This window comes from Coregonus clupeaformis, chromosome 25 (genome assembly GCF_020615455.1).
Source record: "Coregonus clupeaformis isolate EN_2021a chromosome 25, ASM2061545v1, whole genome shotgun sequence".
Lineage (NCBI taxonomy): Eukaryota > Metazoa > Chordata > Actinopteri > Salmoniformes > Salmonidae > Coregonus > Coregonus clupeaformis.
In genome coordinates, this window is record NC_059216.1 from 1,500,001 (window position 1) to 1,514,100 (window position 14,100).

The following is a 14,100-nucleotide window of genomic DNA, read 5'->3' on the forward strand; positions in this document are numbered from 1 at the left end:
CACACAGAGAATAATAAAGAAAATTCTGCAGATATATTATACTGTACACTGAGTGTACAAAACATTAAGGAGACCTTCCATTTTACCCTCAGAACAACCTCAATTGGTCGGGGCATGGACTAAAGAGTCGAAGGCGTTCCACAGGGATGCTGGCCCTTGTTGTCTCCAATGCTTCCCACAGTTGTCAAGTTGGATGAATGTCCTTTGGGTGGTGGACCATTCTTGATACACACGGGAAACTGTCGAGCGTGAAAAACCCAGCATCGTTGCAGTTCTTGACACAAACCGGTGCTCCTGGCACCTACTACCATACCCCGTTCAAAGGCACTTAAATCTTTTGTCTTGCCCATTCACCCTCTGAATGGCACACATACACAATCCACAATCCAATACAATCTCAATTGTCTCAAGGCTTAAAAATCCATCTTTAACCTGTCTCTTCCCCTTCATCTACATTGACTGAAGTGGATTTAACAAGTGACATCAATAAGGGATCATCGCTTTCACCTGGATTCACATGGTCAGTCTAAGTCATGGAAAGAGCAGGTGTCCTTAATGTTTTCTACACTCAGTGTATATACACTGAATAAAAATATAAACGCAACATGCAACAATTTCAAAGGTTTTACTGAGTTACAGTTCATATAAGGAAATCAGTCAATTGAAATAAATTCATTAGGCCCTAACCTATGGGTTTCACATGACTAGGAATACAAATATGCATCTGTTTGTCACAGACACCTTAAAAAAAGTAGGGGCATGGATCAGAAAACAAGTCAGTATCTGGTGTCACCACCATTTGCCTCATGCAGCATGACACCTCTCCTTCGCATAGAGTTGATTAGGCTGTTGATTGTGGCCTGTGGAATATTGTCCCACTCCTCTTCAATGGCAGTGCAAAGTTGCTGGATATTAGCGGGAACTAGAAAACAAATTGTGTACAGATCCTTGCAACATGGGGCCGTGCATTATCATGCTGAAACATGAGGTGATGGCAGCGAATGAATGGCACGACAATGGGCCTCAGGATCTCGTCACGGTATCTGTGTGCATTCAAATTGCCATTGATAACATGCAATTGTGTTCGTTGTCCGTAGCTTATGCCTCTCCATACCATAACCCCACCGCCACTATGGGGCACTCTGTTCACAACGTTGACATCAGCAAACCGCTCGCCCACACGACGCCATACACATGGTCTGCCATCTGCCCGGTACAGTTGAAACCGGGATTCATCCATGAAGAGCACACTTCCCCAGTGTGCCAGTGGCCATCGAAAGTGAGCATTTGCCCACTGAAGTTGGTTACGACGCCGAACCGCAGTCAGGTCAAGACCCTGGTGAGGACGACGTGCACACAGATGAGCTTCCCTTAAACAGTTTCTGACAGTTTGTGCAAAGATTCTTCAGTTGTGCAAACCCACAGTTTCGTCAGCTGTCCGGGTGGCTGGTCTCAGACGATCCCATAGGTGAAGAAGCCGGATGTGGAGGTCCTGGGCTGGCATGGTTACACGTGATCTTGTCACGGTTCAGACAGACGACAAGAGGACCACAATTGCGTCACACCAGAAAGTTTATTAAAACTAAAGGGGAAAGGGAAGTAGGGAGTGAGTGAAGGCTCCAGGGGTTATCCCGTCCAATGTGCTGGATCTGTGCCCCCCCCCAGTGGCAGCGATGCGTCCGATGACGCCGGTGGTTGGTGGTCCAGAAGTCCGGGGTCGAAGAGTAGTCAGGAGTCGTAATGGCAGAAAGCAGGTCTGGTTTTCCTGGGGCAGAAGAGTATCCAAGAATCAGGCAGGTCCGGGGGTCACAAAACAAGGGTGAGCCAGAAGCGCGAGCACACAGGTTCCGGGGTGTGAGCTTTGCAGACGATCTGACAAAGGAGAGCTGAAAGACAGGACTTTAAATACTGGGAGAGGTTAGTGGGTAATGCAGCGCAGCTGGCAGAGTAATTAGAGCCGAGCAGAGCAGGGACAGGTGGCGCTAGTTAGGCTGAGTAGAGAGAGAGAGATGAGCAGAGTGGAAGATAGTGGAAACACATTAAGGTGGTAACCCGGTGGAGTGAGAGGGCTCATGACAGAACCCCCCAAGGGACGGCCCCAGAAGTCCCAAGAGCAACACCACGCCGGGCGGGAGGAGGGGAGCCGGAGGAGGGCTAGAACTCCTCCGAACGGTCCGAGCGAACGCCCTCATCCTCGGAGGAAGCCGGAGGGCCGTGGTCGGGAGATGGGACAGGTCCCGAGACAGGATCAGGCACAGGACAGGAAGCCGAGCGGGCAGGACGGTTAGGGATCCCTCTGGGGCGGCCCCTACGGATTGCAGGTTGATCAGGATGCCGTTGGTGGAAGGCGGTGATGAGAGTCCTATCCACAATCCGACTAGCTGGCACCCAGGTCCTTTCCTCAGGTCCATAGCCCTCCCAGTCAATGAGGTACTGGAGACCCCTACCCCTCCGTCAGGACCGAAGCAGGCGGCGGACGGTGTAAACCAGACCACCATCGACGAGCTGTGGAGGAGGAGGACAAGGCGCAGCAGGGACCAGCGGACTCTCATGAATGGGCTTAATCTTAGACACATGGAAAGTGGGGGTGCACCCTCATGGAATTAGGCAGTTGGAGCCGGACAGCAGTTGGGCTAATCACTCTTATGATAGGGAATGGGCCAATGAACCGAGGTGCCAACTTCTGCGACTCCACCCTGAGTGGCAGGTTCCTTGACGACAACCACACCCCTTTGACCAACATGGTAGGTGGGAGCAGGGATTCTCCGACGGTTGGCCCCGGTAGTGTAGCTGGCAACGGATCTGAGAAGTGTGGCTCGGGCCTGTGACCAGGTGCGGCGACATCGACGGGCAAACGCAAGTGCAGATGGGCAAGTAACCTCCCCTTCCTGACTGGCAAATAGAGGAGGCTGGTATCCATAAACACATTGGAAAGGGGACATACCGATGGCAGAGCAGGTCAGAGAATTGTGTGCGTACTCCACCCATGTCAATTGCTGCGACCAGGAGTGGGGGGTTGCGTGAAGTCATGCATCGCAGTGCCTTCTCGAGCTCCTGATTTGCCCGCTCTGACTGCCCATTGGATTGGGGATGGAATCCGGAAGTCAGACTGACTGTGGCTCCCAGCAGGTGACAGAACTCCTTCCAAAAAGCGGAGGAGAATTGTGGACCACGGTCAGAAACTACATCCTTTGGCAGTCCGTGGATCCGGAAGACGTGTTCCAGGACCACCTGGGCGGTCTCCTTGGCGGTTGGGAGCTTGGGGAGGGGAATGAAGTGTGCCATCTTGCTGAATCGGTCAACTATGGTGAGAATGACGGTCTTGCCCCTTGAAGGGGGCAGCCCCGTGACAAAGTCAAGGGCGATGTGAGACCAGGGACGTCTGGGCACAGGCAGGGGCTGCAGCAATCCGGCTGGGGGGCTGGCAGGACGACTTGTGTTGGTTGCAGATGGGGCAGGCTTGGACGAATTCCCGTACATCCTTTCTCAGAGCGGGCCACCAGAACCTCTGGGCGAGCAGGTTGTAAGTGCGGGTGGAGCCAGGGTGACAAGCTAGGCGGGAGTCATGTCCCCACTGAACGACCTGGGACCTTAGGTTTTCGGGGACAAAAAGGGCGGTCAGCTGGGCAAGTGCTGGGACCGGGCTGGTTACGGAGAGCTTCCAGCACCTGTTCCTCAACAGCCCAGGTCAGAGCTGCTACGATGCAGGGACTTGGCAGAATCGACACAGGATCCTTGGAGGGGTTGTCATCCTTCTGGAATTGACGGGAGAGGGCGTCTGGCTTGGTGTTGCGTGATCCAGGCCGGTATGACAGAGTGAAATTAAACCTGGTAAAGAACAGGGCCCAGCGGGACTGCCTGGAGTTCAACCGTTTGGCCGTGCGGATGTACTCCAAGTTCTTATGATCGGTCCAAACGAGAAATGGAATGGTGGACCCCTCCAGCCAGTGACGCCACTCCTCCAAGGCAAGCTTCACAGCCAGCAGCTCTCGGTTCCCTATGTCGTAATTGCACTCAGAGGGGGACAACCGACGTGAGAAAAAGGCACAGGGATGGAGCTTCCTATCCTCCGCAGCCCACTGAGAAATCACAGCACCAACTCCCACATCCGAGGCGTCCACCTCCACAATGAATTGCCGGTCCACGTCAGGCATCTGGAGGATGGGAGCGGAGGTGAACCTTACCTTGAGGGTACTGAAGGCCTTGTCGGCTGCTGGGGTCCAGGTGAAGGGTTGCTTGGTGCTGGTTAGAGCAGTGAGAGGGGCAGCAACGGTACTGTAGTTCCGGATAAACTTTCTATAGAAGTTAGCAAACCCCAGAAACTGTTGCAGCTTCTTTCTGTTCTCCGGAACTGGCCATGAAGTGACTGCTGATACTTTGGCAGGATCCATTTGGATACTTCCCTCTGCCACTATGTACCCCAGGAAGGCCACTGTCTTGACGTGAAACTCACATTTCTCTGCCTTGGCGTAGAGGGAATTCTCCAGAAGACGATGAAGGACTTGCTGGACATGGCGGGTGTGTTCAGACAGGTTTCTGGAGTAGATTAAGATGTCATCCAGGTAAACGAAGACAAACTTGTTTAACATGTCCCGCAGTACATCATTCACTAGAGCCTGGAACACAGCAGGAGCATTGGTGAGGCCAAAAGGCATAACCAGATACTCGTAGTGGCCTGTTGGTGTATTGAATGCGGTCTTCCATTCATCTCCCTCCCGGATCCGCACTAGGTGGTAAGCGTTTCTGAGATCCAACTTGGTAAAAACAGTGGCTCCCTGGAGCAACTCAAAAGCAGAGGTGAGCAGAGGGAGAGGGTAACGGTTTTTCACTGTGATGTCGTTGAGTCCCCTGTAGTCGATGCAGGGGCGAAGAGATCCGTCCCTCTTCCCCACAAAGAAGAAGCCAGCACCAGCCGGAGATGAAGATGAACGGATCAATCCTGTGGACAGAGAGTCATTGATGTAGTCCTCCATGGACCTTCTTTCAGGAGCAGACAACGAAAAAGACGGCCCCTTGGAGGGGCTGTTCCAGGGAGGAGGTCGATGGCACAGTCGTACGGTCGGTGAGGGGGGCAGAGATGTGGCTCTTGCTTTGTTAAACACTTCTCTGAGACCATGGTAGCATTCTGGGACATGGGAGAGGTCAGGAGCGGAGTTAGTAGGTACTGGCCGAGGGGGTAGTGCGGCAGCAAGCAGGCAGGTTCGGTGGCAGTCCTCTCCCCACTCCCTGATCACCCCGGTCACCCAGTCGAGCTGAGGGTTGTGCCGGGCGGAGCCATAGGTAACCCAGGATGAGGGGTTGGCCTGGAGAGGGGAGCAGGTGAAACTGGATAGTTTCTTGATGGTTTCCGGACAGACCCATCAAGACCGGGGCCGTGACATGAGTGACCGATCCGAGTAAGTGTCCGTCCAGTGCCCGGGCAGGAATAGGAGGTGTCAAACGGAGGTTCTCCAGTCCCAGTTGGCGTGCCAGCTTGATGTCCATTATGTTGGCTTCGGCGCCAGAATCCACCAGAGCAGCCAGGGTGTGAGTTGAGTCAGAGAGGCGGAGGTGAACTTGCAGCAAGGGTTTGCGGTCGGAGGACTGGATGGTCATTGAGCTCAACCGGACTCCCCCTATGCCCGGTGAGCTTCGGCTTTTAAAGGGCAGGTTACCACACGATGTCCATCACCTCCACAATAGAGGCAGAGGTTTGAGGTGAAGCGGCGCTGGCGCTCTGCAGGAGTGAGAGAGGCTCGCCCAATCTCCATAGGCTCAGACTGATCAAGCTGACTTGGGTGAGTGGCAGTAGCTGACAGGAGCCCAGTCGGATCTCTCCGAATGCCGGTAGTTGGTGGACCTTGGCGCCCCTCTCACGACGACGGGTCTGTATCCTTCTGTCGATCCGGACAGTCAGTGCGATGGCTTCATCAAGAGTGGAAGGCAGTTCATGGGAGACCAACTCGTCCTTGATATAGTCAGCCAAGCTATGGAAGAACGCGTCCACCAACGATGGTGTGTTCCAAGAACTTCGTCTTGCCAGGGTTCGGAAGTCGATGGAATGGTCTGCGACTGTACGTCTGCCTTGTCGAATACTGAACAGTTCACGAGACGCCTCTGCGGTTGGTGAATCCAGGTCAAACACCTTCAGCATCTCCTCAGCAAACAGGTCGAAGGTTGCACATGCGGGGGTTTGACGTTCGAACTCTGCTGTTCCCCAGAGTCGAGCTCGGCCCGTCAGGTGAGTGATGGCATACCCGACCCTAGCCCCCTCCGTGGCGAAGGTCCTTGGCTGCAAGGAGAACTGAAGTCGGCAGCTAGTCAGGAATGGCCGGACCTGGGTAGAATCGCCGTTGAACCGCTCGGGGTTTCCAATCTTGGGTTCCGGGGCAGCGGCTGCAATGACCGGGGCAGGTAACTCGGAGGCAGGGCTGGTGGGCAGACTGGCTGGGGTAAGGTTGGTGAGGAGTTGGATGATCCTGGCGAGTTGTTGTTGCTGCTGCTGGGACTGCTGCTGGTGCTGCTGGAACTGCTGATGCTGTTGGTGGCCGACCTGAAGCAGAGAGGTGATGTCGCCGCTCATGCGGCCTAGCTCTCTCTCAGTGTGTTCCAGGCGTAGCATGGCGGTGGGTTGCTCAGGTTCTTCGGTTTCCATGTCGGGGGAAGTGTGCGCTGAGTCCATAAGGGTCAGATCGTACTGTCACGGTTCAGACAGACGACAAGAGGACCACAATTGCGTCACACCAGAAAGTTTATTAAAACTAAAGGGGAAAGGGAAGTAGGGAGTGAGTGAAGGCTCCAGGGGTTATCCCGTCCAATGTGCTGGATCTGTGCCCCCCCCCCAGTGGCAGCGATGCGTCCGATGACGCCGGTGGTTGGTGGTCCAGAAGTCCGGGGTCGAAGAGTAGTCAGGAGTCGTAATGGCAGAAAGCAGGTCTGGTTTTCCTGGGGCAGAAGAGTATCCAAGAATCAGGCAGGTCCGGGGTCACAAAACAAGGGTGAGCCAGAAGCGCGAGCACACAGGTTCCGGTGTGAGCTTTGCAGACGATCTGACAAAGGAGAGCTGAAAGACAGGACTTTAAATACTGGGAGAGGTTAGTGGGTAATGCAGCGCAGCTGGCAGAGTAATTAGAGCCGAGCAGAGCAGGGACAGGTGGCGCTAGTTAGGCTGAGTAGAGAGAGAGAGATGAGCAGAGTGGAAGATAGTGGAAACACATTAAGGTGGTAACCCGGTGGAGTGAGAGGGCTCATGACAGATCTGCGGTTGTGAGGCTGGTTGGACGTACTGCCAAATTCTCTAAAACAACGTTGGAGGCGGTTTATGGTAGAGAAATTAACATTCAATTATCTGTCAACAGCTCTGGTGGACATTCCTGGAGTCAGCATGCCAATTGCACGCTCCCTCAAAACTTGAGCCATCTGTGGCATTGTGTTGTGTAACAAAACTGCACATTTTAGAGTGGCCTTTTATTATCCCCAGCACAAGGTGCACCTGTGTAATGATCGTGCTGTTTAAATCAGCTTTTTGATCTGCCTCACCTGTCAGGTGGATGGATTATCTTGTCAAAGGATAAATGCTAATTAACAGGGATGTAAACAAATTTGTGCAAAACATTTTCGAAAAATAAGCTTTTTGTGCGTATGGAACATTTCTGGGATCTTTTATTTCAGCTCATGAAACATGGGGCCAACACTTTACATGTTGCGTTTATATTTTTGTTCAGTATAATAGAATCATTATAATATCTATATTAAGCACCTTCCCTATTCCTAGCAGTATTTAAATCCCAAGGGTATTTACATTAAGGGTATGTTATCCTTTTGTCTTAGTGTGCTCAATGAAGGAGTTGAGCCATTTACAGCAGAACAGCAGGGTGTGACCCCTGAGAGGACTATACACCAGCTGACCCCTCATAGCCCCACTATAAAGACTACCCTAATATCCTACATATGATATGTGTGTGTGTGTGTGTGTGTGTGTGTGTGTGTGTGTGTGTGATAATGTGACGCCTCCAAAGCCTCACACACACACACACACACACACACACACACACACACACACACATTCATGACATCAGAAGACATATTTGCCTTTTAAAGGCGGAGGGCCGCGGGTGTTTAAGCTGTTTAAGTGGGACACATTTAACATTGAAAGCCTTTAATTCTCTATAAAGTCCACACACACACATTAATAGCTGTACATTAGCTATTGTTCCAGTGCGGGCCACTTTTAAACAGGCCCATTACCAGTTATGTAGAGGGTTAGACCAGTGCACTGAAACACATTAAAACCACTGATCTGTCACTCTGCCACATGTTTCATATAGATACTGCAATAACATCACACAGAGAGAGAGGAGAGAGAGGAGAGAGAGGAGAGAGAGAAGAGAGAAAGAAAGAAATAGTTTATAGTAGCACAGTTCAGGGAGAAAGCCGACCAACACTTTACCAACAATACAGTCTGGGGATATCAAGCGAAATGTATGCGTGTATACATTTGTGTGTGTGTGTGTTCCTGAGGGAGCAGAATGGGGGGGGGAGAGGTTAATACCCCAGTCATCACAGACACTTCCTTCTCTGGTGAGGTAAGTGACAGCTAATCAACATTGTCATAAATAATCAATGACCATCGAGCAGACCACTTTACACTAAAACATGCGCACGCACGCACACACACACACACACACACACACACACACACACACACACACACACACACACACACACACACACACACACACACACACACACACACACACACACACACACACACACTAGAATAATAGGGCCAGTGCTCTCTGTGTAATTCCGGCTAAATTGGGAGAAGAAAAGGAGAGAGGGAGAATGGGGAAATGTGAGAAAAGGAGAGAGGGGTTGGGACGGGAATGCCTCCTTGTTATCTGGAATTACAAAGTGTGTGTTTTCAGGTGTTAGGAAACATTTTCATCACACGTCTCTTCTCCCAGAGGATGGGAGGTAAACAAACAGAGGGATGTGGGACAGTTCTTGCAAACATAAACCCTTGAATGATCTTTCGCTGTGGCATTATTGTGGATGTGTGTTTTCTAGTATTCTCCCATACAGTAGGTACTGTACACATAGCCACTTTGCCTTCTGTTGTTTTTGCCTGTCATTGTCTACTCAGTTCTCTTCATCATCTACTCAATGTCAACTCCAGTCAAGAGCTCTCAGATAGGACAAAATAACTAATACATTGGAGAGCAACGTGAGAGTTAGTGTCAGTTCAATTAAAACTTAACTGAACTCAGAGCTCACACTGATCTCCGAGTCCATAAAGAACCTAAGAATGATGCAAGGTCTCAATACACGTTTTAAACTGTTCCCTCCTGGGAACCAGATGCAATCTCACTAAGACTAACCTTGATTAATGAAGCTTCAATAAAAATAAATGTATAAATCAAAATGGGATAGTGTGTACAAACAAACAGGTCATCAGATTGAGCCTGGCGGTTTGTCGTGTGTATGATCATGCGTGCCTCATCTGTCATACAGCAGTCAAATATTGATTCATTAAATTACACAAACACAAGTGAGTCCTGAGAGAAAGAGAGAGCGAGCAAGAGAGAGAGAAAAAGAGAGAGGGAGAGATCGAGTGAGCGAGAGAGCAACGTGGCTGGACTGATAGAATAGGCTTTACCATCATGACCCTAACACACAGGTACGGAGCATTTTACATTTACATTTTAGTCATTTAGAAGACGCTCTTATCCAGAGCGACTTACAGTTAGTGAGTGCATACATATTTTTTTCATACTGGCCCCCCGTGGGAATCGAACCCACAACCCTGGCGTTGCACGGGGCCAGAGCAGACATCATAGCGGAGGGCATTCATATCCATATACTATCAGATGGATTGGAGCTATACAGTTTTTTGTTGTATTACTAAGTCTCTACAATACAATAGAGATAACCCTAGTCAGTAGCTTTCTATCTGCTGTGGTGGTTAGTGGGGATGGACATGGGAGGAGGCAGTTGGCTTTAGTCAGTCATGATTAGGGGGTTAATGAGTTGTTAGGTGTGTGTAGTTGCTGTACCTGAGCTGTAGATGTGTGGGTGTGCATGTGTGTGTAAATGTGTAGATGTGTGTGTTACCATACCTGGTGTTGGGCTGCAGTTGTGTGTCTGTGTAGTTGTTATCCTGGCTGTCTCCAGCAAACACAGTCACACCGTCTCGGAGTAGCCGGTAGCTGGCCACATGTCCGTTAGGCTGTAAGGGCTGGTCCCAGTACAGCTCTACTGCTGTAGAGTTCACCACCACATGTCTAGGGCTGGACCACACACCTAGACACAGAGAGAGGGCGAGAGGGAGAGAGAGAGAGAGGGAGGGAGGGAGTGAGAGGGGGAAAGAGAGAGCGAGAGAGAGAGAGGGGAAGAGAGAGCGAGCGAGAGAGGAAGAGAGAGAGAGAGAGAGAGAGAGAGAGAGAGAGAGAGAGAGAGAGAGAGAGAGAGAGAGAGAGAAAGAAAGAATATATTTTTTAATGATGTACAAATTAACAAATCTAAATCAAACAAAAATGGAAACTGAAAATGTTTATTATTCTGTGTGTACCTGTGGGAGCGTCTTGCAGAGTGCGTCCTGTAGATGGCTGACTAGCTCCACAGCCCACCGCTGTACAGGCCACCAACACAAAGCTGTAGTCAGAGTGGGGCTGCAGACCTGAAACACACACACACAATGTTACAACAGACTTACACACACATACTGAACACACATACAAAGATACTTACTTGAGCGAAAGAGAGAAGAAGAGCGTGATAGAAATACAGTTGAAGTCTGAAGTTTACATACACTTAAGTTGGAGTCATTAAAACTCGTTTTTCAACCACTACACAAATTTCTTGTTAACAAACTATTGTTTTGGTAAGTCGGTTAGGACATCTACTTTGTGCATGACACAAGTAATTTTTCCAACAATTATTTACACACAGATTATTTCACTTATAATTCACTGTATCACAATTCCAGTGGGTCAGAAGTTTACATACACTAAGTTGACTGTGCCTTTAAACAGCTTGGAAAATTCCAGAAAATGATGTCATGGCTATAGAAGCTTCTGATAGGCTAATTGACATCATTTGAGTCAATTGGAGGTGTACCTGTGGATGTATTTCAAGGCCTACCTTTAAACTCAGTGCCTCTTTGCTTGACATCATGGGAAAAATCAAAAGAAATCAGCCAAGACCTCAGAAAAGAAATTGTAGACCTCCACAAGTCTGGTTCATCCTTGGGAGCAATTTCCAAACGCCTGAAGGTACCACATTCATCTGTACAAACAATAGTACGCAAGTATAAACACCATGGGACCATGCAGCTGTCATACCGCTCAGGAAGGAGATGCGTTCTGTCTCCTAGAGTTGAACATACTTTGGTGTGAAAAGTGCAAATCAATGCCAGAACAACAGCAAAGGACCTTGTGAAGATGCTGGATACAAAAGTATCTATATCCACAGTAAAATTAGTCCCATATCAACATAACCTGAAAGGCCGCTCAGCAAGGAAGAAGCCACTGCTCCAAAACCGCCATAAAAAAGCCAGTCTACAGTTTGCAACTCCAAAGTTGTGGCAAAATGGCTTAAGGACAACAAAGTCAAGGTATTGGAGTGGCCATCACAAAGCCCTGACCTCAATCCTATAGAAAATGTGTGGGCAGAACTGAAAAAGCGTGTGCGAGCAAGGAGGCCTATAAACCTGACTCATTTACACAAGCTCTGTCAGGAGGAATGGGCCAAAATTCACCCAACTTATTGTAGGAAGCTTGTGGAAGGCTACCCGAATTGTTTGACCCAAGTAAAACAATTTAAAGGCAATGCTACCAAATACTAATTGAGTGTATGTAAACTTCTGACCCACTGGGAATGTGATGAAAGAAATAAAAGCTGAAATAAATCATTATCTCTACTATTATTCTGACATTTCGCATTCTTAAAATAAAGTGGTGATCCTAACTGACCTAAGAAAGGGAATTTTTACTAGGATTAAATGTCAGAAATTGTGAAAAACTGAGTTTAAATTTATTTGGCTAAGGTGTGTGTAAACTTCTGACTTCAACAGAAAGAACAGATGGCCTGAAAGACAGAGAAAGAAAGAAGAGATGGAAAGAGAAAGAGAGAGCGCCCCGTATACATGGCCCTTTAATCTGGGCAGCATCCCATCTCCATCTGAGTGAGGAAGGATCCATAGCGCTCCATGTTAAATTATGTATGACATAACTCAATAATGAAGCAACATAAAGATGAACGGTGACACAGGATAGGTTCCACACTGTAAATGCCTTTGATCTATTATAATTATAATACCTCTGTATGCATTAACGTTATGGCACTGTCCCAATGATTTATTTATGTACACGCTGTATATCCCTGTCTGTCTGTCTGCCACTCTGTTATGTAGATTCATTTTGATATACTCTACAGCCATCCTTCCCCCGTTTAAAAGGGTCAGGGCCAAACATGTTCAAATTCACCACAAATAAAATACACATTTTAAATATGACTTATAATATTGAATCTGATCGTGTAAAGTTGTTGCCTTTAGAATTACAACCATCAACATAAATATGATGACGATACAGCACAATGTTTAGATTCTAAATTAAAATAATTTAAGTAATTATTTTACAGCATATATAAAAATAACCAGCTAACCAGCTAATTTAGAAATGGAGCAATATCATATCAAAACTATTACCAATGATGACTTGATAAAACAAACAAAATTAATAATTGCAGACAATAAAAGGGATATATTTATAGGGTATGATGATGTAATCATAAATATAATAGCTTTCTTTCTTCCATCCTTCTTTTCCCACTCATACAAATACATGTTTATATTGTATCATATTTCTTACTGTTATATTGCAGTTAACAGAAGCAAACTTATAAAAAAAGTATATTTAGTTGAAATTCAGAAGAGACAGAGAGAACAGTGTCCATACAGGGCCAGGCTGTGTGGTGTGGAGCAGGAAATATGCCTGTATGCCTCTCAGTCATGTTGTTTAAACGGCTTCCTTTCTTCCATTGGCCAGGCTAGTTAACATGCTACACAGCCCTCCCTACTTAACCCAACCCCAGATCAATGTTCCCACAACGTTCTGCTGGGTTTGGGTTAAATGAAGAACTCTGTCAAGCATACTAAACACTAGGGACAGCATCAGACCGGCAACGTTGAGGCTTCACTACACAATGTAACCAAGCATTGTGTGTGTCAGAGTGTGTATTCTAGCATTGTTAACAACGTTAATGTGATATCATTTGTTGCAATTCTGAGCAATTCACTGTATCCATGTGTCACCAGTTCTAGGTGATGGTAAACTACAAATAATGTAAATGTTACCCTCTACCACATCATTCATAAATATTGTGTGTTTATTAATCTGAAAGTACATTTTTACACATATTTAATTTAGTGATTAACACAATAAGAAATAAAAACGTCTCAAGTAAATAACCAAGCCGTGGTAAGGTGTAAATCCTGTCTAAATCATAAGATCAGTGTAATGTTTCATATCGCCACGGCCATTTATTTATCACCGTGAATTTTTCGTCCCAAAGCTGGGACTCAATAAATGACTGTTGAACAGAGGCAGCGACCCTTCATTCTGTTGTTTTTAATTACAAATACTAAATCATTCCAGCGTGTGCCTCCCATCCCACACACACACACACACACTCTATCCGTGGGATCCCCGCTCTCCTAGAACAACTTCCACACAACACCTCAAGGGGACACTGTTGCCCTGCTGAAAAGATGGCCGACGTCCCCTCTAAAATAAATAAATTAAGTAACATAAAGGGAGAAAACTTCCTTCATTTTAACAGTCAGGCAGGCGGGCAGGCAGGCAGCCCAGGGAGTCCTGGCCAGCCCATTTGCAGTGCGCCGCTAACACGAAGTGAAACAATGCCGTAACTGTCACCCAAATAGTAGTGTCCAGGAGAGGGGAGGTGTGCGGTAATAACATGTAGAAAAGTATTTTATTGACAAGCTGCCATTCCCTGTTTGCATTAGACAATATGAGAGCATGATGACTGCACTATAGGGCCCCAAGTCCCTTACCTCACATACCTGAGACCAAGAGAGAGAGAAAGAGAGAGAGAGAG

The 14,100-nt window shown here is 47.9% G+C and overlaps 1 protein-coding gene across 1 annotated transcript in view; it reads right to left on the reverse strand.

Annotated features, from left to right (window-relative positions):
• The window catches only part of si:ch211-57i17.5 (usherin), an 89,084-nt gene that overhangs the window by 58,852 nt on the left and 16,132 nt on the right, over window positions 1-14,100 (reverse strand). The window contains exons 5-6 of the mRNA XM_045207407.1: window positions 10,550-10,657; window positions 10,098-10,281 (exon numbers count right to left, since the gene is read on the reverse strand). Of these exons, the coding sequence (XP_045063342.1) occupies window positions 10,098-10,281; window positions 10,550-10,657 (292 nt within the window). The remainder of the gene's footprint in view (window positions 1-10,097; window positions 10,282-10,549; window positions 10,658-14,100) is intronic.